This window comes from Macaca mulatta, chromosome 17 (genome assembly GCF_049350105.2).
Source record: "Macaca mulatta isolate MMU2019108-1 chromosome 17, T2T-MMU8v2.0, whole genome shotgun sequence".
Lineage (NCBI taxonomy): Eukaryota > Metazoa > Chordata > Mammalia > Primates > Cercopithecidae > Macaca > Macaca mulatta.
The window spans coordinates 39,928,178-39,955,091 of NC_133422.1; the positions used below are offsets into that span (position 1 = coordinate 39,928,178).

The window sequence follows — 26,914 nt, forward strand, 5'->3', positions numbered from 1 at the left end:
GACTGAATAATAAATGTATTTTGAAATTTGTAGAGTCTTTATGGCTTGATATGTATTTGTAAATGTCACATGTATGCTTGAGAAGATACTTGTTCCTATTGGGTTTACAGTTTTGTATAAATTTTCTAGTTTAGGCTTATTATTTTGTAGTCTGTGTTTGATAATTACAAATTCTCAAGTCCTTAGGGGCTTAACATTTTTTTAAATAATTTTTTTTAATGTTTCTCCATCTTTGTAGCTTGTTTCCTTGTAAGTCTCATGATAGTTTGTTATGATTTCATTTTTCTTGATCTTTCTCTGTGAGGATCCTGGCCACTTGAATCAGAAGGGATATGTGCTTGTTTCTGCCTTGAGCCAGTGGGGGTGCTACTGACTTACAGTGAGTTAAAGTGCCGGCTAAGGTTAACTTTGCCCCTTTGCCACCAGCCCAAAGCTGAAACTCTTCGTTGCGGTGTTGTTACTGCCGGAGGCAAACACTCATCTTCTCTGGAGGGAAATGTAGCCCAAATTGGGGTTCACCCTAAATGCGTACATGGATGACATTGGGAATATTTTTGAAATTTCTAACAATGTATAGTTCTTTTTTATTTTTGTTTTCTTGGGTCTGATACCGTACTTAGAATGGTACAGGGTGTGTGTGACAAATCCGACTTTTTCTCTCTTCCCATCCCACCTCGATTGATTGATTGATTGGTTGAGACGGAGTCTTGCTCTTTGTTGCCCAGGCTGGAGTGCAATGGTGCGATCTTGGCTCACTGCAACCTCTCCCTCTTGAGTTTAAGCGATTCTCTTGCCTCAGCCTCCCAAGTAGCTGGGATTACAGGTGCCTGCCACCATGCCCGGCAACTTTTGTGTTTTTAGTAGAGACAAGGTTTCACATTTCACCATGTTGGTTAGGCCAGTCTCCATCTCCTGACTTCAGGTGATCCGCCCACCTCAGCCCCCCAAAGTGCTGGGATTACAGGTGTGAGCCACCACGCCTGGCTTATATTTATTTATTAAAGTCAAATTGTGTTAAAATGATACTAAGAGATGTTCGACAGAGAAAGTAGGTAAAAAAAGAGATAATCATAAATGCTATTTAAAGCTTATCTTTTAGGCTTTTAAAGTAGCTATATGCAGAATTACTATTTCTTCTTCCAAGGCAGCTTTCTTGAAACATTGCCCTGTTGCCTGGGCCTTAAGGTAAAGATGTCAATAATTTAGCCAAAAACCTCCTTTAAAATAAAAGAATGGATGAAAAAATAAGCCCTAGGAACTCTCCTCTGAAGCTACTGGAAATGCTTTTGGAAGTAGTGGTAGGGTAGAGAAGGAAATGAATTATGACTTTGTAGATAAAAGAACTATGGAAGATGAAACTATTTCATTTTCTCTTAATTTTAATCTACTTTGCAATAATGATGGAACATTGATTGGAACTGAATCATACTCATATATTCCTTTTGGGTATATGGTTTATTTCTGGGGTTGATGGAGAATGTGATGTTTATGTTGTTAGGTATACAGATTGAGAAATTTCTTTCTCAAGAGAATTAATAAGTTTCAAAAACAGGCCAGGTGTGGTTGCTCACGCCTGTAATCCCGGCACTTTGGAAGGCCAAGGTGGGTGGATCACCTGAGGTCCAGAGTTTGAGACCAGCCTGGCCAACATGGCTAAACCCGTCTCTACTAAAAAAGATACAAAAATTAGCTGGGTGTGGTTGCTCACACCTGTAATCCCAGCTACTAGGGAGGCTGAGGAAGGAGAATCACTTGAACCTGGGAGGTGGAGGTTGCAGGGAGCTGAGATCATTGCACTCCAGCCTGGGCGACAGAGTGAGACTCCATCTCAAAAAATAATAAATAATAATAAATAAAAAGATTATAAAAATAAATGGCTGGCATGTATTTTCAGGCTAAGTGTCTTAAATGGTTTCTAGAGTTAAGAAAAAAAATTGTTTTAAGTGTTTATCCAGATGCGATTATACTGTAGAGAATTAGTCCCCTGTCATCCAGACTTTGGAGAGTCTGATTGATACACAAGAATGTTATTTAGTATGATCAATAAATTAATAAACTTACACAAGCATTTAAATCTGATATTTCATATCAGTTGGTATGACTAGTTAGGAGTTTAGATGACAGAGGTATTCATCTACCTCGGGAGAAGAAGGAATGATGCGTGGATTAATGCCCTGAGAGAATATTTGTAGCAGATACTTAATATTGTTTATTAGAGTTAGACATGCTTACCTGGAGGTGCAATGATACATCATTCTAAGCCATTAAAATTTTTTAGAGTATTTTCATTTGATTGTTTCTTATACTAATACAAAAGAGAAAATCAGACATTAAAGAAAACTTGTGTGACCAAGATTAATCCTTTTTATTATTTTCATTTGAAATTAGTATTTTTTTTTTACTTTGGAGTTGCTCTTAACAGTAGTTGAAGAAAGATTTTGAAGTTAATTCTTGTCTATTTTTGTGGATGTTTTAGATGATTTGGTTTTTTTTGAGACACTTTTTTTTTTTTTTGTCACCTGGGCCAGAGTGCAGTGGCACAATCATGGTTCACTGTAGCCTCCACCTCCCAGGCTCAAGAGATCCTGCCATCTCAGCCTCCCAAGTAGCTGCGCCTGCAAGCACACACCACCATGCTTGGCTAATTTTTGTATTTTTTGTAGAGATGGGGTCTCCCTATGTTGCCCAGGCTGGTCTCAAACTCCTGGGTTCAAGAGAGCCACCCACCTCCGTCTCCCGAAGTGCTGGGATTACAGGTGTGAGTCACCGCACCTGGCCTTAAGATGATTTTAGATTCAGGATTTAGGATCTTAGAACCATAACATTTAAAAAAATTTATTATGTATATTTTATCTAGGTCCATTGCTTCCCTATGTTTTAACTACAGAGTATAAGAAACTGAATATTGTGAGCAGAATAATGAAAAAAATCATTATATATACTGGTTTACTTATAGAATATTTCTGAATTCTCAAGCCTGTAATCCCAGCACTTTGGGAGGCCGAGACGGGTGGATCACGAGGTCAGGAGATCGAGACCATCCTGGCTAACACGGTGAAACCCCGTCTCTACTAAGAAATACAAAAAACTAGCCGGGCGAGGTGGCGGGCGCCTGTAGTCCCAGCTACTCGGGAGGCTGAGGCCGGAGAATGGCGTGAACCCGGGAGGCGGAGCTTGCAGTGAGCTGAGATCCTGCCACTGCACTCCAGCCTGGGCTACAGAGCGAGACTCCGTCTCAAAAAAAAAAAAAAAAAAAAAAAGAATATTTCTGAATTGTGGAACTATTAAGGCTTGGTGATTCAAATTAAGAAGTGACAAGAGATTCTGTAAAATCTATGGGTTTCTCAGGAGGATCTAATAAATAATACCTCCTTTTCTACTTTGCTTTTGAACCAGTTAACAAGTACAAGAGTGGCATATTTGGGCCAAAATAACTTTATTACTGATTAAAATGTATTTTGAAGATGTGGCTTAGTGGGACAGCCAAATGAACGCATTAACTGAACCACAGAACATGTAGGCTTGTACACTCACTCATGGAAGTGCCAATCCAGTGAGGAGGCTGAATAAGTGCCCCCTCCCTCATGTTCCCTAGCTAGGCTGGATCTCAAGAGGAAGATGGATGAGGCTGAGGCCAATATACAGTATTTTCTTTGCAATCAGGTAACTCATTACATGAGTGGGTATATTAGTTATCTGAGGCTGCTGTAACAAATTACCAGAAACTTGGTGACTTAAAACAATGGAAATTAATTTTCTCACAGTTTTGTAGGCCAGAAGTTAAAATTAAAGTGTCAGCAGGGTTGCTTCCTTTTGGAGGCTCTGAGGGAGTATCAGTTCCATGCTTCTCTCCTAGCTTTTGCTAGCTGTAGTAGTCCTTGGTCTTTTTTGGCTTGTAGATGTGTAACTTTAATTTCTGCCTTCATTTTGACTTGGTCTTTATACCCTGTCTCTCTGTGTTTGTTTCCCCTTCTCTTCTAGGGACACTCATCATTGGCTTTAGGGCCCACTGTAATTCACAGTGTTCTCATCTCTAGATCCTTACCTTAATTACATCTGAAAAGAGCCTTGTTCCCAAACGAGGTCACGTTTATAGGTTCCAGTTGGACTTGTCTTTTGGTGGAGCCACTATTTAACCCACAAAAAGAGGTGGAGAGGCCAGGAGCAGGATTAATTAAATAAGTAAACTGGCTACTTGCTTGGAAATCAGCATTTGGGGGCAGGTGTTCCTCCCTATCCTTCATTCCCCAGATCTTTGTTCTCATAGTCAACCAGATGTAGGAGATCACCAAAATAGTCCTGTTCCTGTCCTGCATTTGCATCATTGGCATTGTCTTCAATTTGTGTTCCTTTGACAGAATCTTTTAAAGTGATGTCCATTTTGTGAGCATTAGTGGGTGAAACTAGGTAATGTAATACATATGTCCACTTAACTGTGCACAAAGAAAAGGCAGTTTGTCACAACACATTGAAAGCAAACAAGTGAAGGTGTCATGCCAACACCCAGGGGACGTAGAACTCCCAGAATTCCATGAAGATGCCTAGTGACCTGTGTTGTATGGATTGAATAAGGGTGCCGTTGTTTCTCCAGGAATCGAATACTGGTAAAGTTGGAATTTTTTGACTACCAAAACAAAGAAAAAACTTGATAATATATAATTTCAGTTTCAATCTTAATTGAATCAAATAAAAACAAATGTTTCCCTCCTACATTTGAATGGAAGTGAGGTGCCTAGGATGCATGAGTCTCATTTTGGACTCATTTTGGAACACATAGGCTTAGATCATCACCAACTGTGTGGTGGGTTTTTTGCAGTGATGAAAGTGGTCTAACTCTGTGCTCTGCATATATAGAACACTTGAAATATGGCTAGTATGATTGAACAATTTTTAATTTCACTTAGTTTTAATTTAAATGCAAATTTAAATAGCTACATGTGGCTGGAGGATTGTATTGGAAAGCATAGGCTAGATATTTGTCAGTGCCTGGACTAAAAATATGGGATACCAAAATAAACAGAATTGTGAGCTATAATAACCATAACATGCCTATGATTTAATTTAAATGTCCTTATTTTAATGGCATTAACAAAAGCCAAAGAAAAAGTTCATCCTGAATTAGCAGCTTATCTATACTTGTTAAGAGTTTCAGACTTGCTTCAACTTGAAATTTTTTTTCTTAAGTGAAAATTAGGTGAAACTTTAGATTCTCTTTTCTAATTATATTCTCTAGGCCTAAATTTATAATAACAAAATTATTCATTTTTTGGCAAAATACTGGTAAATATGGAGTAGAAAATTTTCAACTTGGGAACATGCTTGCTCAGGAAATGTAGTGTAAATATTTGTCAATCATTTCACATTTCTCTTTGCTGAAAATATAAATTAATACGCAGAGAAATATTTTACTTAAAAGCCTAATTTTAAAACAGCCTTTTTCCCCTAAGGTATGATACTACTTAAAGATGTAGAAGTTGTCACTTTAGTTAAATTTATTTTTCAGACACATAAGCAGATTTTACTGTTATTTCTCAACTTTGCTCTATTTTATTTTTATCTTTGAAATTTGGCCAACACATATAATACAGCATTAGATTTAATATCAAAGTTAAATTAAAATTTTTTATTTTAAAAAGGAAAATGTGAAAATATGTCAATTACAACTCATACTTCTTGAACTTTTTATGGTTTTGGTGGTATTGTATGCTTCATGTATACCAGAAGAGGGAGCACTTTAAACTTGATGTCTGAACAGAAAACATTCTTTTGTTATTGTTGTTGTTGTTGTTTTGAGATGGAGTCTCGCTCTGTCATCCAGGCTGCAGTGCAGTGGCTTGATATGGGCTCACTGCAACTTCCACTTCCCGGATTCAAGTGATTCTGCTGCCTCAGCCTCTTGAGTAGCTGGGATTACAGGTGCACGCCACCATACCCAGCTAATTTTTGTATTTTTAGTAGAGACAGGGATTCACCATGTTGGCCCAGCTGGTCACAAGCTCCTGACCTCAGGTAATCCACCTGCCTCGGCCTCCCAAAGTGCTGGGATTACAGGTATGAGCTACTACACCCGGTCCAGAAAGCATTCTTTTGGACTGCTGCCATAAATTTGATTCCCTTAAAAAAGCTGCAAAGTTCTTTATTTTCAAAATGTCCCTTAATGTAAAAGGAGGGAGAAGCTGGATTTATGTGTATGATTTAGAGTGCATAAGACTAACAACATCGATAAATATACCTTTCATGCTGAAATATAACTGTTTTCCTAGGGTTTTCTTTTCTCATTACCTTCTGAAAATGAATTCAGAATTATTTTAAAAAATTGTTCTTCAGGAGACCTTTTTGAAGTTTTCTCTTTCAATACCAAAACAAAGAAAAAACTTGATAATATATAATTTCAGTTTCAATCTTAATTGAAGTTATTATAAATCATAAAGCATGACTATTATGGAAAAGAGAAACACTATAAATGAAAACACAGCCCTGAATAGAGTTTCATGACTAGAAAGTGATTTTTATTCTTTTCTGTTTTGACAGCTCGAAGGTCCATGTGTTTTGCAAATTCAAAAAGTTCGCAATGTTGCTGCACCAAAGGATAACGAAGAATCTCAGGCTGCACCAAGGATGCTGCGATTGCAGATGACTGATGGTCATATAAGTTGCACAGCAGTAGAATTTAGTTACATGTCAAAAATAAGGTGATTGGCACTTTCTTTTGTGTATTTGTTACAGAATGTTGAAGGTGCTGTTCAATTGGAATGATTTAAGAATTTTGAAAAGGAGGAATGGACCCTTAATTGTGTGTTACAACTTTTGAGATGAAATTATAGAGCTTTTGTGCATTTCTGCTTCATCTGTATAAAAATAGTTAAGAATATATGGCCAGGCACGGTGGCTCAAGCCTGTAATCTCAGCACTTTGGGAGGCCAAGGCGGGCAGATCACCTGAGGTCAGGAGTTCAAGACCAGCCTGGCCAACATGGTGAAACCCTGTCTCTACAAAATATAAGAATTAGCCATGCATGGTGGCAGGTACGTAATCCCAGCTACTTGGGAGGCTGAGGCGGGAGAATAGCTTGAACCTGGTAGGCGGAGGTTGCAGTGAGCTGAGATCATACCTTTGCACTCCAGCCTGGGTGACAGGGCGGGACTCTGTCTCAAATATATATATATATAAAATAAAATAGAAATAAAAAAATAGTTAAATAGTTACATTCTTGATTGAATGTTAATTATAAAAACAAATTTATGGTGTTCTTGCATGAAAGTAATCTTTTCAGTTTTGTCACATACTTTAGGTCACTCAATTGTTTAGAACAAACAGAATTTTAAAAAATATGGTTTCATCCTTGACAGTTCAGTAGCTGTGTGTATAATAATGTGTCCATCACACTGTTTAACGTTCTTGCAGAGTTTTATAGGCTAATGAATTTTCCTAGGGAATGACTGAAATCAGGGAGGTATGTGACTGACTTTAGTCATTTCCTAGGAAATCATTGGGAATGATTTTCCAAATCCTGCATTTCGTTATTTTAATAAGAAACTTTTAGAGCCATGCCCAGTGGAATGGAGGAAAGCAATGAGAAGGAAGGGAAAGTGTCCCCTCTATTCTTGGTATTTCCGTTTGGCCATTCTGAGCTCTTTTCTGAGGTGGAAACTTTCACTAGACATTTGCAGCCCTCCTCCCACCTGCCTTTTTTGGTATTCTTTGTCATTTTATATACTCACCTTTGCAGCTTAGGCTCCTCTGAGCTTTTTCACTTAATATAAACTCCTATACCATACTTTTCTCTTGAGCAGGCATTTATCAGGTGTTCTAGCCCTTTAATTCAGTGCTGAAGGTACAAAGGCAAATGAGGTTTAGATTTCAGCCTCTTAGTAGCTCATACGCCAATGAAGTAGGCACATAGGTATACAAATATTGTAAGAAATATGTAAACTGAAAGGACTAAGAGTCTCGAAAATTACTTCTGCCTGGGGTAACCAGGAGTGCTGTTAAAATATGAGTAGGTATTTTAAGGTGCAGGGAGGAAATAGTACATGCAGAGACACAGTGTTCTGACAACAGAAAGAGTGAGAAGTTACATTTGCTGGAGCTTAGGTGATTTAGAATAATAGGTATGCGAGAGAAAATGTGGTAGGTTGAGGCCTTGTATGATCTTTTCAGTGATTTCCCTTCTTTTTTCTTCTTTCATCTGGTGTCTGCCTCTGGTAAATGAGGCCCCCTCCTCAGAAGATATATGTTTGTCTAAAATGTTGATTTCTATACCCACAGGGAGATTTGTTGACTTTGTGATTATGTTGTTTTCTTTTTGAAGAGTAGGATTCCTACTTTTGTGTAGAAACAGCTTTTCAAATTCCTATGTCAAATTCAGTCACACACCTTGCAAGGGAGCCTCACAGATGACTCAGAAGAAAGACTTGCCACATAATGGCTCATTCTCCAATTTTATGGCTGTATATTTCTCTAAGGAATAAAAACACAAGGTCAGCCCTGAGTGTAGGGCACTGCCCAATCTGCCCAATGCTGTCTACTGTCATCCCTTGTTGAATTTATTGCAACTTGACAACTGAAAAAATTATCGTCATATGCTCTTCACTCATCATTAAAGCAGCTTTTTTTTTCTTTATTGCAGTGAAGTGAGATTAAAGGAACCTTTGGGTACCAATGAAAATATTAACTAAAGCAAAATATGCTTTCTGAATAAGAATTAATTGTGGTTCTGAAGGTGATAGTACAAATTGTGTTAACATTTTAGTCCCTGAGTAAAAAGAACAAAGCTGGAGGTATCACGTTACCTGATTTCAAATTACACTAGAAATCTATAGTAACCAAAACAACATGGTACTGGCATAAAAACAGACACATAGACCAATGGAAGAGAATAGAGCATCCAGAAATAAATCCGCATACTTACAGCCAACTCATTTTCAACAGAGGCATCAAGAACATACAATGGCAAAAGGATAGTCTCTTTAATAAATGCTGCTAGGAAAACTAGATAACCATATGTAGAATAATGAAATTCCCATCTCTCACCATATACAAAAATCAACTTAAATGTGGCTGGGCATGGTGACTCATGCCTGTAATCCCAGCATATTGGGAGGTCAAGGCAGGTGGATCACCTGAGGTCAGGAGTTCAAGACCAGCTGCACCAACATGGTGAAAAATGGTGGCGCACACCTGTAATCCCAGCTACTTGGGAGGCTGAAGCAGGAGAATCACTTGAACCCAGGAGGCAGAGTTTGCAGTGAGCTGAGATCACACCATTGCACTCCAGTCTGTGTGACAAGAGCAAAATTCCAGCTCAAAAAAAAAAAAAGACTTAAATATAAGACCTAAAACTATGAAAGTACTAGAAGAAAACATTGGGGAAATGCTTCAAGACATTGGTCTGGGCAATAATTTTTTGGGTAAGACCTCAAAAACATAGGCAACATAAGTAAAAATAGACAATTGGAATTATATCAAACTAAAAAGCTTCTGCACAGCAGTGGAAACAATGAACAAAGTGAGGAGACTACCTACAGAATGGAAGAAAATATTTGCAAACTATCCATTTGACAAGGGATTAATATCCAGAATATATAAGGAGCTCAAATAATAGCAAAACAAAAACAAAAACAAAAAATCCAATTAAAATTTGATAAAAGACCCGAATAGACATTTCTCAAAAGAAGACATGCACATGGCCAACAGACATATGAAAAAATACTCAGCATCACTACAGTGAGAAATTATCTCACACAGTTAGAATGCCTATTATCAAAAAGACAGAAAATAAATGCTATAGTTTGGATATTTGACCCTCCAAACCCTCTATTGGAATTTGATCCCCCATGTTGGAGGTGGGGCCTAGTGCGAAGTATTTAGGTCATGGAGGGGCAGAGCCCTCATGAATGGCTTGGTGCCATCGTTTCAGTGAGTGAGTTCTTACTTTATTACTTCCCGCGGGAGCTGGTTGTTAAAAAGAGCCTGGCACCTCCCTCTTCTCTGTTTTGCTTGCTCTTGTCATGTGATCTGCATATACCCCTTTGCCTTCTGCCATGAGTGGAAGCAACCTGAAACACTCACCAGAATTGGATGCTGATGCCATGCTGCTTGTACAGCCTGCAGAACTATGAGCCAAATAAACCTTTCTTTATAAATTACCCAGCCTCAGGTATTCCTTTATAGCAACACAAATAGACTAAGACAATAGCAAATGCTCTTGAGGATGCAGAGAAAGAGGAATGCTCAAAGACCACTGATTGGAATGTAAATTAGTAAAAACACCATGGAAAACAGTATGGCGGCTGCTAAGGAAACTAAAAATAGAAATAGCATTTGACATAGCAGTCCGACTGCTGGATATGTATTCAAAAGAAAGGAAGTCAGCATATTGAGGAAACATCTGCACTCCCGTTTTCATTGCAGCACTATTCACAATACCCAAGATAATGGAATCAACTTAAGTGTGCATCATTGGTTGAAGGATAAAGAAAATGTGATATGTATATATATGTATATAGATAATGGAATATTATTCCGCCATAAAAAAGAATGAAATCTTGTCATTGGCAACAACAGGGATAGAACTGGAGAGCATTGTATTAAGTGAAATAAACCAGCCACAGAAAGACAAATATTGCATGATTTGTCATGTGGGAACTAAAAAAACCTGATCTCCTGCAGACAGTAAAATGGCAGCCAGGAAGGATAGTGGAGAGTGAATGATAAGGAGGGGTTGGTTTATGGGTACAAAAATACAGTTAGATAGAAGGAACAAGATTTAATGTTCAGTGGCATAATAGGGTGACTATAGTTAACAGTAATTTATTGAATATTTCAAAATAATTAGAAGAGTAGATGTGTAATGTTCTCAGCAAAGAAAAATGTTTGGGGTAATAGATATCTCATTTACCCTGATTTGATCATTACACATTGTATATATGTGTCAAAATATCACATGTACCCCCACAATATGTATAATTACAACATCAACACAAATAAAAATAAAAATTTAGCCCCTATTTTATTTTTTGGGAATGGAACTTGAATTTAATCTGGTAAGACTATCAATTGTTACAATGAAATTGTAGGTCCAGCTTCAAATAACTTGACTACATAGGTCTTAGGTAAAATCTAACTCATTAGTAGTTTCTTTGGAGGTAAAGAGTACAGTAGCCTGGTGTCCTTGGTGCTTATTTTTATTTATCCCTGTACCTTGACTGTAAGAGTTACGAAAATCTGAATTTGCTGATTGTCTGGAATTGGGAACCCTTCTTCACTATTGTAATTGTATTCAACTGTTGCTGATCTTGAAGGCTAATAGATGGTTCTAAGTTTACTACATTTACCACCACAGAACTCTCTACTTAGGTTAGGTTAGGCAAGGCTGTTTATGACCATTCATTTTTTCAATTGTGATTGATCACTAAAAATGATTGAGCTTGGGGCCCTCAAAATAAATTTTAATGGCTTTATTGAGATAGCATTGATGTATAAAAATTGTATATATACAAGATGTACAGAATAATTTTTAATATGTAATCTACCTTACTCTTTATGCGCTCTTTGAAGCTTTAAAATCAGACATCCTTTATTTCTTCTTGTTAATAATTATTTTATTAATTAGTTTTCTCTAAAAAAGGTCGGTGATGTTAGCATTTTCACTGATTGGCCTTTGAATATATTAGCATGTGGTGAATTTTATGAGATTTTAAGATGTGAACAATGCAAAGCCATTTCAGAATAATTTTCTAATTTATCCTAAGTATTTACCTTAGAATTACTATTTTCAGTACTTCTTGCTGTATGTGAGAAGAGATGGGTGGGGCTTAGAGTATATGCTTTTATTTTAGAACAGACCTAAGTGACAAAATAGATTTCTTTCCCTGTTTTCCTTTGCCAAAGGGTTCAGAGGGTAAACATTTTGTCTCTGGTTTTCTATAAGACAAGTCATGGTGTAATGTTTGCCCTAAATTTGATAATATTAGCCTACTATAGAAATGTTCTTTTAAAGTTAGTGTATAAATAGCTTAAAAATTAGCATATTAAAATCCTTTTAAAATTAGTGCATAAATAACTTTCATTTGATTTTCGACTTGATGGATAACAAAAAAAGCATTTTGTATGAATCACTATGGCTCATATAGATGTTAAATTTTTAGGTTTATTACTCATTAGAGATCTTCTGTATTGAAATTCAACTTTGTAACAAACAGTATTTTTTGCTGTGCACAGCTAAAGCTCAGAGGAAAAAATGTCAAATCTTATATAGCATAGCATAATTGAAAAAGTATTTTATATTTTTATTCTATTTATCATGTCTTGACATGTGGTTATTGTCCACCTTTTTTTTTTTTTCTTTTGCAAGTGAAAACTAAAGCTCATTTCTTTGTCATTGAGATAGAAAATGACAATCTTGGCCAGATGCAGTGGTTCATGCCTATGATCCTATAGCACTTTGGGAGGCTGAGGCGGGTGGATCACCTGAGGTCGTGAGTTGGAGACCAGCCTGGCCAACATAGTGAAACCCTGTCTCTCCTAAAAATACAAAAAATAGCTGGTCATGGTGGTGCATGCGTATAATCCCAGCTACTCGAGAGGCTGAGACAGGAGAATCACTTGAACCCGGGAGACAGAGGTTTCAGTGAGCCGAGATTGTGCCACTGCCCACTGCACTTGAGGAGCTTGGGCAACAGTGGGAGGCTCTGTCTTTTAAAAAAAAAAAATAAATAAAATCTTGTTCCTGGTCTTCTAACTTCCTCTCTGATGGTGTATTCATATGATATAGTCAGCCTCCTGAAAAATTAGTTTTGGTGTTAGTTCATTTTGAAGAACCTGATTAGGTCACAATATGAGACTGAATTCCAGTTTTGGGAAAGAGTGTCAATTTTTTTTTTTTTTTTTAAGTTTCAATGTACATATGTAGGATGTACAGATTTGTTACATAGGTAATATGTGCCATGGTGGTTTTCTGTACCTATCAACCCGTCACCTAGCTATTAAGCCCAGCATGCATTAGCTATTTTTCCTAATGCTCTCCCTCCCACTACCCTACCCCTGGACAGGCCCCAGTGTGTGTCATTCCCCTCTCTGTGTCCATGTGTTCTCAGCTTCAATATGTCTTTAACACTTTTCTCTTTGCTTTAGCCTGAACACACCACCTGGAACTAAAGTTAAGCTCTCAGGCATTGTTGACATAAAAAATGGATTCCTGCTCTTGAATGACTCTAACACCACAGTTCTTGGTGGTGAAGTGGAACACCTTATTGAGAAATGGGAGTTACAGAGAGTAAGTGTAAACTATGGCTTGAACTTTTGAAACATTACACTCTTTTTTGTTGCATTAAAGAGCTCTTTCAAAAATGAGTAAAATTAGTTCTTTGTGTCAGAGTTGAATAGAATGGAACATGATTATCTTTAGAGAAACTATCTTTGTCTAAGCATATTGTTTCTCTAAAGTAGATATACTTTTTCAGTATTTGTTACATTTTATTCCTTGCGTTTAAACATTCTTTCCTGACAAGTTACAAAACTGTCAAGATACCAGTTATAAGCTATGTACAGTTTGTGTATAATTCTTTCTGCAAAAAACAAAAGTGTGCATATATATAAATATATATATACCTGTCTTATCTACAGACACACATATGTGCAAGTAAAAGTAAGTTAGAATTTCACTATAATGGAGTTCTTGTTGTGCTTGACTTCCTAGTCTCATTAGTTGATATTTTTCCTCATTTATATTAACAATATCTTCATCCTTACAATCATGTAGGTTTTCTTGTAATCGTTCCTCTACTTTGCTTCCAACAACCATTTCTGTTGATCCATTGCCGTCAAATCTCATATCACTTCCTTGCTCTGCGGTTCTTATAATTACTGTAGTTTAGGTCTTTAGTATCTCTTGCCTGGACTGCTGTAGTAGCCTTTTGACTGTCTATCCACATATCCTTTCTCCATCTTCTAATTTATTTTATGTACTTTCACCAGGTTTTCTTCCTTCAGCATAGTTGAGATGCTTTTATTTCAAATGCCTTAATTTGAGATTGAATGCCATTTATAATCTAGCCCTAGTTTACGTTTAATTTTCAACTTTCTAAATTCTTCCACGTAGATCTTGTTGTAGCCAAATGGAGTTGCTTCGTCTTTCTTTGATTCTCTATGATTTCCTCAGTTATACATTTTTAATAAAACGTTTTTCCACTTTTACATTATTCATCTTGTTTTTTCTCTCCTGATCCCCGCATAGCCAAATCATCCCTGTGCTTTTAGACCCAGATCAAATGATTGCTTCTTCTCAAGGTGAAGTATTTGTTTCCTTATTGAATTCTTTAAGCATTTTATTATTTTTAACAGTGTATTGCTTTTTACCTAGCAGTAAAATTATGTTCATTTCTCATCTCCTTTAACAGATAGTATGCTTTTGAGGCCAGAATTTGTGTTTGTATCATCTTTCTTAAGTTCTGCATGTATTTGTTAGATGTGTAGATACGGTGTTGGGGTCTTGCATCTGTATCTCATGTTATCCTCCTAGTAGTTTTTATAAGGGCTGTTAAATAACTTATTTTATGATTAGACAGGTGATGGATCTGAGCACAATCCGAGACCATTTTTTTTCTGTTATACCAGAGCAGCCTTTTCGCGATCTCCAAAGCGGTAGCACTGCACTTTACATGTAATAGGCATCATAAAAAATACTCCTGGTATAAATGAATTACAAAGCACATAAAAATATTTGTGGAATGAATGAATTGTAAAACTAATTACTCCTTGAGCTGAAATGTATTCTTGTGACACCCTCAAATCTTGCCCGTTTTGTAAAGTCAGCCAAGGGCCTAAGCAATATTTCAAGCTTTTGGTATTTTATGATACAGTTTTCTCCTGTTTTCTTAGTTGGAAAGTGCCTGTGTTTGGGAGGTAAATAGATAAGGACATTAGGCACATTTTTATTCCTTAGTACTAATTTCTTATGATATGAATGTGCTGTGACTTGGGCTGCTGTACTATGCAATATAAAGTAATGTTCCACAACTGCATTGTTTAATTGAAAATGTCACAAAAAAGTAATTCAGAAGTAGCTTTATAGTTTTACATAAACAGCCAAGTTTGTGAACTTTGAATTTCCTAGAGAAACTTCACCCATTTCATGTGATCTTTTCGTATGCTGATATAATTGTATTTTTTTGATCAGTAGAGATTTTTTAAAGTGTGGTAAAATGTTCTCAAGTCTAATACCTTATATAATTTTCCCACAACCCAGTCCCATAGCCAGGACCACTTTGCTAACAACTCTAAACATTCGTAGGAACCTTCTCACCAACACACACACACACATACACACACACACACACGTGCACACAGAGTTTAGTAGTAGTTTGATAGTTGCCCTTGAAATGTTTAATTATATGTCTCTGCACTTGACTTCCTGCAAGCCACATTAGTATTTCTTATTAGAGAGTGATAAAAATTTACATTTAAAATCATTTAAAAACATTTTGATATGATTATAGTTCTTCTTGGTTTTATAGTTTTTGATTTGGTAGCCACAGCAATGTAGGAAACAGGGAAAGTGCAGTTACTTGAGCAGCTGGCAGTGATATACATAGAAATTATAAACCATAAAGCTAATGTTGGAAGTGAAGAAGCACTAAACCTTCAGTAAACTATATGCAGGCATTGTAACTGTAGCAAGTTGGTACCAGATGTAATTTACAAAATGCTACAGGTTTATAAGTTTTAGTGCCCCCAAACTATAGATTAAAAAAAATTTTTTTATTGTGGCAAAGTATACATAACATAAAATTTAACATTTTTAACTTAACATTAACTTAACTTTAACATTTTTAACTTAACATAAAACTGAACTATTTTTTAAGTGTAAATTTCAGTGGCATTAAGAACATTCGCATTGTTGCACAGTTGTTACCAACATCCACCTCCCTAACTTTTTCATCTTCCCAAACTTAAATTCTGTACCCCTTAAACAGTAACTCTGCATTCCTTCCTCCTCTCAGTCTCGGGCAACCACCATTCTACTTTCTGTCTCTGAATTTGACTAAGTAACTCATATGTGTGGAATTATACAGTATGTATCTTTTTTGTGCCTGGCTTATTTCACTTAGCATAGTATTTTCAGTGTTCATCTATGTTGCAGCATGTGTCAGAATTCCCTTCCTTTTTAAGGTTGGATAGTACTCTATTGTATATCTATACCATCTTTTGTTCAGTTATCCATCAATGGACATTAGGGTTGTTTTCACTTTTTAACTCTTACGAATAATGCTGTTATGAACATGGGTACACAAATACCTCTTTGAGGCCCAGCTTTCAATTCTTTTGTGTGATCTAGAAATGGGATTGCTGGACCATATAATTGTATTTTTAATTTTTTGAAGAATTGCCATACTGTTTTATATTTACTTTACACTCATTTCCACCAGAATTGTGTAAGGGTTCTAGTTTTTTACATCCTCACCAACGGTTGATATTTTGTGTCTTTTTGATAGTAGCCATTCTAACATGGGTAAAATAGAATATCATTGTAGTTTCTTTTTTTTTTTTTTTTTTCTTTTTTTGATATGGAGCGTTGCCCAGGTTGGAGTACAATGGCGCGATTTCGGCTTATGCAACCTCTGCCTTCCAGGTTCAAGCGATGCTCCTGTCTCAGCCTCCCGAGTAGCTGGGATTACAGGTGTGCACCACCACACCCAGATAATTTTTGTATTTTTAGTAGAGATGGGGTTTCACTGAGTTGGCCAGGCTGGTCTCCAACTCCTGACCTCAGGTGATCTGCTGGCCTCAGCCTCTAAAAGTGCTGGGATTATAGGTGTGAGCCACCGTGCCCAGCCTTCATTATAGTTTTGATTTGTATTTCCCTAATGCTTAGTAATACTGAGAATCCTTTTGTGTGCTTATTGGCCATTCGTATATCTTCTTTGGGGAAATTTCTGTTCACGTCCTTTGCCCTTTTTTAATCAGGTTGGTTGTTGTTGTTGTTGTATGAGTTATTTATAGATTCTGGATATCAGTCCCTACTAAGATAATATGTTTTGCAAATATTTTTCCCATCCCATGTGTTGCCTTTTCACTGTGTTGATAGTGTCTTTTGATGCACAGAATTGTTGAAGAGTTGTTATAGGTGTAGCTTTTATGCTTAGGTCTTTGATCCATTTTGAGTTAATTTTTGTATTAGTAAAAAACCCAGTCATACTTTTGCATGTGAATATCCAGTTTTCCCAGCACTACTTTTTGGAAATAGTGTTCTTAATGAATGATCTTGTCACCCTCATAAAAAATTATTTGGCCATATATTAACAAATTTATTTCTAGGTTACCTGTTCTGTTTCACTGGTCTAAATGTCTATCTTTATGCCACACTGTTTCGATCACTGTAACTTTTTATTAAGTTTCATAATTGGAAAGTGAGACCTTTTTCAAGATTGTTTTGGCTATTCAGCATTGAGATTCCATATGAATTTTAGGATAGATTTTTCTTTTTCGTTTTTTTAATTTTACTTTAAGTTCTAGGGTACAAGTACACAATGTGCAGGTTTGTTACTTATGTATACATGTGTCATGTTGGTGTGCTGCACCCATTAACTCATCATTTACATTAGGTATATCTCCTAATGCTATCCTTCCCCCCTTCTCCCACCCGCCGACAGGCCCCACTGTGTGATGTTCTCCACCCTGTGTCCAAGTGTTCTCATTGTTCAGTTCCCACCTCTGAGTGAGAACATGCGATGTTTGGTTTTCTGTCCTTGCAATAGTTTGCTCAGAATGATGGTTTCCAGCTTCATCCATGTCCCTGTAAAAGACATGAACTCATCCTTTTTTATGGCTGCATAGTATTCCATGGTGTATATGTGCCACATTTTCTTAATCCAGTCTATCATTGATGGACATTTGGGTTGGCTCCAAGTCTTTGCTATTGTGAATAGTGCTGCAATAAACATATGTGTGCATGTGTCCTTATAGCAGCATGATTTATAATCCTTTGGGTATATACCCAATAATGGGATTGCTGGGTCAAATGGTATTTCTAGTTCTAGATCCTTGAGGAATCGCCACACTGTCTTCCACACTGGTTGAACTAGTTTACATTCCCACCAACAGTGTAAAAGCATTCCTATTTCTCCAAATCCTCTCTGGCACCTGTTGTTTCCTGACTTTTTAATGATTGCCATTCTAACTGGTGTGAGATGGTATTTCATTCTGGTTTTGATTTGCATTTCTTTGATGGCTGGCCAGTGATGAGCATTTTTTCATGTGTCTGTTGGCTGCATAAATGTCTTCTTTTGAGAAGTGTCTGTTCATATCCTTTGCCAACTTTTTGATGGGGTCGTTTGATTTTTTTCTTGTAAATTTGTTTAAGTTCTTTGTAGATTCTGGATATTAGCCCTTTGTCAGATGAGTAGATTGTAAAAATTTTCTCCCATTCTGTAGATTGCTTGTTCACTCTGATGGTAGTTTCTTTTGCTGTGCCAGAAGCTCTTTAGTTTAATTAGATATCATTTGTCAATTTTGGCTTTTGTTCCCATTGCTTTTGGTGTTTTAGTCATGAAGTCCTTGCCCATGCCTATGTCCTGAATGGTATTGCCTAGGTTTTCTTCTAGGGTTTTTATGGTTTTAGGTCTAAATTTAAGTCTTTAATCCATCCTGAATTAATGTTCGTATAAGGCGTAAGGAAGGGATCCAGTTTCAGCTTTCTACATATGGCTAGCCAGTTTTCCCAGCACCATTTATTAAATAGGGAATCCTTTCCCCATTTCTTGTTTTTGTCAGGTTTGTCAAAGATCAGATGGTTGTAGATGTGTGGTATTATTTCTGAGGGCTCTGTTCTGTTCCATTGGTCTGTATCTCTGTTTTGGTACCAGTACCATGCTGTTTTGGTTACTGTAGCCTTGTATAGTTTGAAGTCAGGTAGTGTGATGCCTCCAGCTTTGTTCTTTTGGCTTAGGATTGTCTTGGCGATACGGGCTCTTTTTTGGTTCCATATCAACTTTAAAGTAGTTTTTTCCAATTCTGTTAAGAAAGTCATTGGTAGCTTGATGGGGATGGCATTGAATCTGTAAATTACCTTGGGCAGGATAGATTTCTATTTCTGCAAAAAAAAAAAAAAAAAAAAGATCATTGGGATTTTGATAAGGATTATGTTGACTCTATTGACCACTTTGGGTAGTATTGATACCTCAACAATATTAAATTTTTCAATTCGTGACCCTGGGAAGTCCTTTTCATATTGTTCTAAATTGTTTGTGTAGAGAAACACAACTGATTTCTCTGTGTTGATTTTGCATACTGCAACTTTATTGAATTTATTATTCTAACAGTTTTTTTTTTCTTTTTAGTGTGAATGGAGTTTTCTACATATAAGGTCATGTTATCTGTGAAGAGTTAATTTTATTTTTCCTTCTCAATTTGAATACCTTTATTTCTTTTTCTTGCCTTATTTAGCCTGGCTAAAACTTTTAATACTGTGTTGAATGGAAGTGATGAAAATGACATCCTTCTCTTGTTCTTGATTTTAGAGGAAATGCCTTCAATCCTTCACTATTGAATATGAATTGAATATGATGTTAGTGGTGGGTTTTTTATATATGGCTTTTATTAGGTTTGAGTAGTTCCTTTCTATTTTTAGTTTGTTGTATATTTTTATTATAAAAGTGTGTTGAGTTTTGTCAGGTGCTTCCTCTGCATCAATTGAGATGATCATGTGTTTTTCCCCTGCTTCATTCTGTTAATGCATTACATTGATTGATTTTTATATGTCGAATCATTCTTGTATTTTGGGAATAAATCCTGTTTGGTCATGGTCTATAATGCTTTTTATATGGTAGGGGATTCTGATTACTGGTTTTTCATTGAGGATAGATTACTTTATTTCTTAATTTCTAAAATTTTGGTAACATACAGATAAAATTTACCATCTTAACCATCTTAGATGTACAGTAGTTTTAAACACATTCACAAATGTTCAATATCACTAATCAAAATGCAAATCAAATACAGTGAGATATACTACCTGACAGCCATTAGCCATTACGATGGGTACTGTAAAAAACAAAAAAACAAGAAAACCCAGAAAATAACAAGTGTTGGTGAAGATGTGGAAAAATTGGAATTAAGCCTTGTGCACTCTTGGTAGGTATATAAAATGGCATAGTTGCTACAGAAAACAGTATGGCAGTTCCTCAAAAAATTAAAAATAGAATTACTATATGATCCAGCAATTCCACTTATGGCTATAAACCCAAAAGAATGGAAAACAGGTCTTGAAGAGATATTTGTGTACCCATGTTTATAGTGGCAGAGGGCATTATGCTAAGTGAAATAAGCTGGGTATAAAAAGACAAGTACCATGTGATTCTACTTATGTGAGGTACTGAGAGTAGCAAAAATTATAGAGAGAATACAATGGTGATTTCCAGGGACTGGGGGAGGAGTTATTGTTTAATGAGTATAGAGTTTCAGCATTAGTAGACCATTTACTTGTGATGGAACTCAGTATGGAAAGTTTTAATTCTACTATCTTGCTATTTCTTTTGTTGTTGTTTTGCTTTTTCTTTCCTGTTTTACTCCATTTTCTGCTGCTATAACAGAATACCACAGACTGGGTAATTATGAAGAGAAGAAATTTATTTCTCACAGTTCCAGAGGCTCAGAAGTACAATAACATGGCTTTGGTATCTAACTAGGGCCTTCCTGCTGCATCATAACATGGTGGAAGAGCAAGTAAGCATGTGAGATAGAGAGAGGCTGGGAGATAAACTTCATCTTTCTTCAGGATCCCACTCCCAAGATAACTAACCCATTCCTGTGATAACAGCATTAATCTATTCATGAGGGAAAAATACTCATAATCTAATCACCCTTTGAAAGTCCCACCTCTTAACACTGTTACAATGGCAATTACATTTCAACATAAGTTTTGGAGGGACATTCAAATCATAGCACTTCCTTTTAAATGAATTGCATTTTTAAATGATTCTGTTATCTGCATTATTAGCTTATCAGCTATATTGTGGGTGGCGACCCACCCAGGTGCCAAGGCAAGAGACCGAGGCCACAAGCTGTTCCAATATAATAAAGAAAATCTATAGAATAAGAATAGTTATACTAGAAATAGATTGCAGATATGATTATATATGAATATCATTAATTATTGGTAGTATTACTCTTTATTCCAGTATTATAATAATTTTTGTTTTATAATTGTAACCTAGGAAAAACCAGGCCATACAGAGAGATAGGAGCTGAAGGGACACAGTGAGAAGTGACCAGAAGACGAGTGTGAGCCCTCTGTTATGCCTGGACAGGGCCACTAGAGGGCTCCCTGGTCTAGCAGTAACGCCAGTGCCTGCGAAGGCACCGTTACCTAGTGGACCTTGGTCTAGCAGTAGCCTCAGTGCCTGGGGAAGGCACCCCATTACTTAACAGACCAGGAAAGGGAGTTTCCCTTTCCCTGGGGGAGTTAGAGAAGACTCGACTCTACCACCTCTTGTGGAAGGCCTGACTAATGTCAGGCCTGTCCTCAGTCATCCGGAGGCCTGACCGTCTCCCTGTGATGCTGTGCTTCAGTGGTCACGCTCCTGGTCCGCTTTCATGTTCCACCCTGTACACCTGGCTCTGCCTTTTAGATAACAGTAGCAGAATTAGTGAAAGTACTAGAAGTCTTTGAAATGCATAGAATAAATAATGGTGTAAGCTGTCCTCTCTCTGTCTCTGCCTTGGCTGCCAAACAGGGAAGGGCCCCCTGTCTGGTGGACACATGACTTGCGTGACCTTACCTATCATTGGAGATGGCTCACACTCCTTACCCTGCCCCCTTGTCTTGTATCCAATAAATAACAGTGCAGCTAGGCATTTGGGGCCACTACCAGTCTGTGTGCCTTGGTGGTAGTGGTCCTCTGGGCCCAGCTGTCTTTTCGTCTATCTCTTTGTCTTGTGTCTTTATTTCTGCAATCTCTTATCTCTGCACATGAGGAGAAAAAACCAACAGACCCTGTAGGGCTGGACCCTGCACTATATGACTGTGTTTTTGTTTTTAAGTGGTTGCTGTAAGGTTTAAGATGTGTACCTTTAACTTCTTTCTTTCTACCTTCAATAATATATACCACTTTATGCATATTTTAAGACCCATACAATTTTATGCTTTCATGTACCCAGTTTATGCTGGTTTTGTCATATACTTTACATTCGTTACAAGGGTCACAACACATGGTTTATTTTGTTTTTCTCTTAAAGGGTTTTTTAAAACAATGAAAAACATTTTTAAAGATATTTTTGTCTTTCTACACATTTACCGTTTCTGTCTCTCTCTCTTTTCTTTGGTAAAGATCAAATTCCTGCATGGTGTGTCTTTTAATTCAGATTAGCTGATGATAAAGTGTTTTAGTTTTGGGTTGTCAGAATTTTTTTTTTTTTTTAACTTTTTAAGGATATTTTCTCTGAATGTATGTTTCTACATTGAAAGATTTTTAAATTTTTTATTAAGTGTTTTAAGGACATCATTTCTTTGTCAATTACCTGCTATACTATCTATAGTCTATAGTAATCTTTTTTATGTCATGTATCTTTTCTCTATCTACTTTTAAGCCTTTTCCTTTTTTTTTTTTTCCTATTTTTATTTTAGGTTAAGGAGGTGCATGTGCAGGCTTCTTACATGGGTAAATTGTGTGTCACTGAGGCTTGGTGTATGAAAGACCCCATCACCCAAGTAATGAGCATAGTACCCTATAGGTTGCCTTCCAACTTATTTCCTCCTCCCACCCTTCTCCCTTAAGCAGTCCCCAGTGTCTCTTGTTCCCATCTTTGTGTCCATGTGTAGTCAGTGTTTAGCTCCCATTTATAAGTGAGAACATGTGCTATTTGGTTTTCTGTGCCTGCCCTAGTTTGCTTAGAATGATGGCCTCCAGATGCATCCACATTGCTGCAGAGGACATTATTTCATTCTTTTTATGGCTGTGTAGTATACCATCATGTATATCTACCACATTTTCTGTATCCAGTTCTGTGTTGTTGGACCTCTTTGTTGATTCCATGTCTTTGCTGTTGTGAATAGTGCTGCAGTGAACAAATGAGCGCATGTGTCTATGTGCAGTAATAGTAGTTCAACTCTTAGTTCTTTGAAGAATCTCCAAACTGTTCTCCACAGTGGCTGGACTAGTTTACATTCCCACCAACAGTGTATATGTATTTTATTTTCTCTGCAACCTTGCCAGCAGTGGTTGTTTTTTGACTTTTTAATGATAGCCATTCTGTTATGAGATGGTATCAAAATGTGGTTTTGATTTGCATTTCTCTAATTTTTAGTGATAATTAGCATTTTTTTCATATATTTGTTGACCATTTGTATGTCTTCTTTTGAGAAATGTTTGTTCATGTCATTTGCCTGTTCTTTAATGAGGTTATTTATTTTTTGCTTGTTGATTTGTTTAAATTCCTTATAGATTCTGGATAGTAGACCTTTGTTGGATGTACAGTTGACAAATATTTTTTCCCATTCTGTAGGTTGTCTGTGTACCCTGTTTATAGTTTCTTTTGCTGTGCACAAGCTCTTTAGTTTAATTGGGTCCCACTTGTTACTTTTGTTTTTTGTTACAGTTGCTCTTGAGGACTTGGTCATAAATTCTTTGCCAAGGCTAGTCTCAAAAAGGGTATTTCCTAGGTTTTCTTCTAGGGTTTTTATTGTTCTAGATGTTACATTAAAGTCTTTAATTCTTCTTGAGTTAATGTTTGCATATGATGACTGGAGGGGGTCCAGTTTCAATCTTCTGCATATTGGTTAGCTAGTTATACCAGCATCATTTATTGATTAGGAAGTCCTTTCCTCATTGTTTGTTATTGTTAAGTGTGTCAAAGATCAGGTGTTTGTAGTTGTGTCACTTTATTTGTAGGTTCTTTATCCTGTTCCATTTGTCCATGAGTCTGTTTTTGTACCCAGTACTCATTGTTATGTGTGACTATTTTTGTATCAGTGCCATTCTGTTTTGGTTATAGTAGCCTTGTAGTACAGTTTGAAGTTGGGCAGCTTTGTTTTTTTTTTTTGTTTTTTTTGTTTTTGCTTAGGATTGTATTGGTGATATGGGCTCATTTTTGGTTCCATATGAATTTTAGAATAGTTTTTTTTCTAATTCTGTGAAGAATAACATTGATAGTTTGATAGGAATAGTGTTGAACCTCTAAATTGCTTTGGATAGTGTGACCATTTTAATGATATTGGTTCTTGCTATCTGTGGGCATGGATGTTTCCATTTGTTTGTGTTGTCTCTGATTTCTTTGAGCAGTGTTTTGTAATTCTCATTGTAGAAAGCATTCGCCTCCTTGTTAAGCTGTATTCCTAGGTATTTTATTCTTTTTGTGGCCATTGTAAATGGGTTTGCATTCTTGATTTGCGTCTGGGTGCTATTGGCATATAGAAATGCAACTGATTTTTATACATTGATTTTGTACGCTGAAACTTTACTGAATTTGTTTATTGGTTCTAGAAGCCTTCTGGTGGAGTCTGTGGGGTTTTCTCGATGTAGAATGATATCATCAGCAAAGAGGGATAGTTTGACTTTTTTTTTTTTTAATTTGGATGTCATATGTTTCTTTCTCTTGCATAATTCCTCTGGCAAAGACTTCTAGTACTATGTTGAATAGAAGTAGTGAAAGTGGGCATCGTTGTCTTGTTCCAATTATCAAGGAGAATGCTTCAGCTTTTGCCTGTTGAGTATGATGTTGGCTATAGGTTTGTTATAGATGTCTCTTAGTATTATTATTATTATTATTGTTTTTGAGACAATCTTACTCTGTCACACAGGCTGGAGCACAATGGCACAATCATAGTTGAATACAACCTTGAACTCCTGCGTTCAAGGGATCCTCCTGCTTCAGTCTCCTGAGTAGCTGACACTACAGGTGCACACCACCAACTCTGGCTAATTTTTAAATTCTGATGAGATCAGATGAGATCTCTGTTGCGCAAGCTGGTCTCGAACTTCCTAGTCTGAAGCAATCCTCCTTGTTTGGCCTCCCAAAGTGCTGTGATTACAGCCCTGAGTCACTCTGCCCAGCACAGTGGCTCTTTTTTTGAGGTATGTTCCTTAGATACCTAGTTTGTGGAGAGTTTTTAACATGAAGGAATGTTGAATTTTATTGAAGGCCTTTTCTTCATCTATTGAGATGATTATGTGGTTTTGTTGTTAATTCTGTTTATGTGGTGAATCACATGTATTGATTTGCATATGTTAAACCAACATTGTGTCCCAGGGATAAAGACCAGTTGATTATACTGAATTAACTTTTTGATGTGCTGCTGGATTAGTTTGCTAGTATTTTGTTGAAGATTTTCTCATCTATGTGCATCAGGAATATTGGCCTGAAGTTTTTTTGTTGTTGTTGCATCATTGCCAGATTTTGACATCAAGATGATGCTGGTCTTTGTACAAAGAAGTAGGGAGAATTTCCTCCTCCTTGATATTTATGGAACAGTTTTGGTAGGATTGCTACCAGTTCTTCTTCATATGTCTTATAGAATTTGGCTGTGAATATATCTGGTCTAGAATGTTTTTTGGTTAAGAGGTTTTTTTTTTTTTTTAATTAATGATTCAGTTTCAAAACTTTTTATTTCACTCCCTTCCTGGTTCAGTCTTTGGAGACTGCTTCTAGGAATGTATCCATTTCCTCTAGATTTTCTAATTTGTATGCATAGAGATGTTCATAGTTGTTTCTGAGAATCTTTTGTATTTCTGTGGGATTGGTTGTAATATCATATTTGTGATTTCTGATTGTGCCAATTTGGATCTTCTCTCTTTTTTGTTAATCTAGCTAGCAGTCTATCAACCTTTTTTTTTTTTTTTTTCTTTTTTGAAACAGAGTCTCGCTGTGTCTCTCAGGCTGGAGTAGTGCAGTTATGCAGTCTCGGCTCACTGCAGCCTTCACCTCCAGAGTTCAAGCAATTCTCGTGCCTCAGCCTCCTAAGTAGCTGGGATTGCAAGCCTAGGCCACCACATGTGGCTAATTTTGGCATTTTTAGTAGAGACAGAGTTTCACCATGTTGGCCAGAGTGGTCTCAAATTCCTGACCAGAAGTGATCTGCCCACCTTGTCTTCCCAAAGTGTTGAGATTACAGGCATGAGCTACCGTGCCTGGTCCACAGTCTATCAATCTTGTTTATTCTTTCAAAGAACCATCTTTTGGTTCCATTGATCTTCTATTTGGATTTTGGCATCTCAATTTCACTTAGTTCTCTGATTTTAGTTATTTCTTTTCCTCTGCTAGCTTCAGGGTTAGTTTGTTCTTTTTATTCTTGTTATTCTAGGTGCAATGTTAGATTGTTAATTTGATAACTTTTTTTTTTTTTTTTTTTGAGATGGAGTCTCACTCTCTCATCTAGGCTAGGGTGCAGTCTTGGCTCATTGCAACCTCTGCTTCTGGGGTTCAAGCAATTCTCCTGCCTCAGCCTCCTGAGTAGCTGGAACTACAGGCATGCACCACCATGCCCAGCTGATTTTTTTTGTATTTTTAGTAGAGACAGGGTATCACCATCTTGGCCAGGCTGGTCTTGAACTCCTGACCTCAAGGGATCTGACCTCCTTGGCCTCTCAAGGAGCTGGGATTACAGGCATGAGCCACCACACCCAGCCAATTTGAGAACTTTCGAACTTCTTGATGTAGATGGTTAGCACTAAAAACTTTCCTCTTATCACTGTGTTAGCAGCATCTAAAAGATTTATGTTATGTCTCTCTTTTCATTAATTTCAAATAATTTTTTGATTTCTGCCTTGATTTCATTGTTCACCCAGAAGTTATTCAGGAGTAAGTTTTAAAATTTCCATGTAATTGTGTGGTTTTGAGAGATCTTGCTATTGATTTCTGTTTTTACTGCACTGTGGTCCAAATGTGTGCTTGGTATGATTTTGATTTTTTTGAATTAATTGAG

General features: G+C 36.8%; 1 protein-coding gene across 10 annotated transcripts in view; it reads left to right on the forward strand.

The window, feature by feature from the left end:
* TDRD3 (tudor domain containing 3) overlaps positions 1-26,914 on the forward strand; it is a 198,876-nt gene that overhangs the window by 63,536 nt on the left and 108,426 nt on the right. For all 10 annotated transcript variants that reach the window (XM_015121152.3, XM_015121154.3, XM_077973771.1 and 7 more), the window contains 2 exons: positions 6,532-6,692; positions 13,135-13,276. In XM_015121152.3, the coding sequence (XP_014976638.1) occupies positions 6,619-6,692; positions 13,135-13,276 (216 nt within the window). In that variant the 5' untranslated portion in view covers positions 6,532-6,618. The remainder of the gene's footprint in view (positions 1-6,531; positions 6,693-13,134; positions 13,277-26,914) is intronic.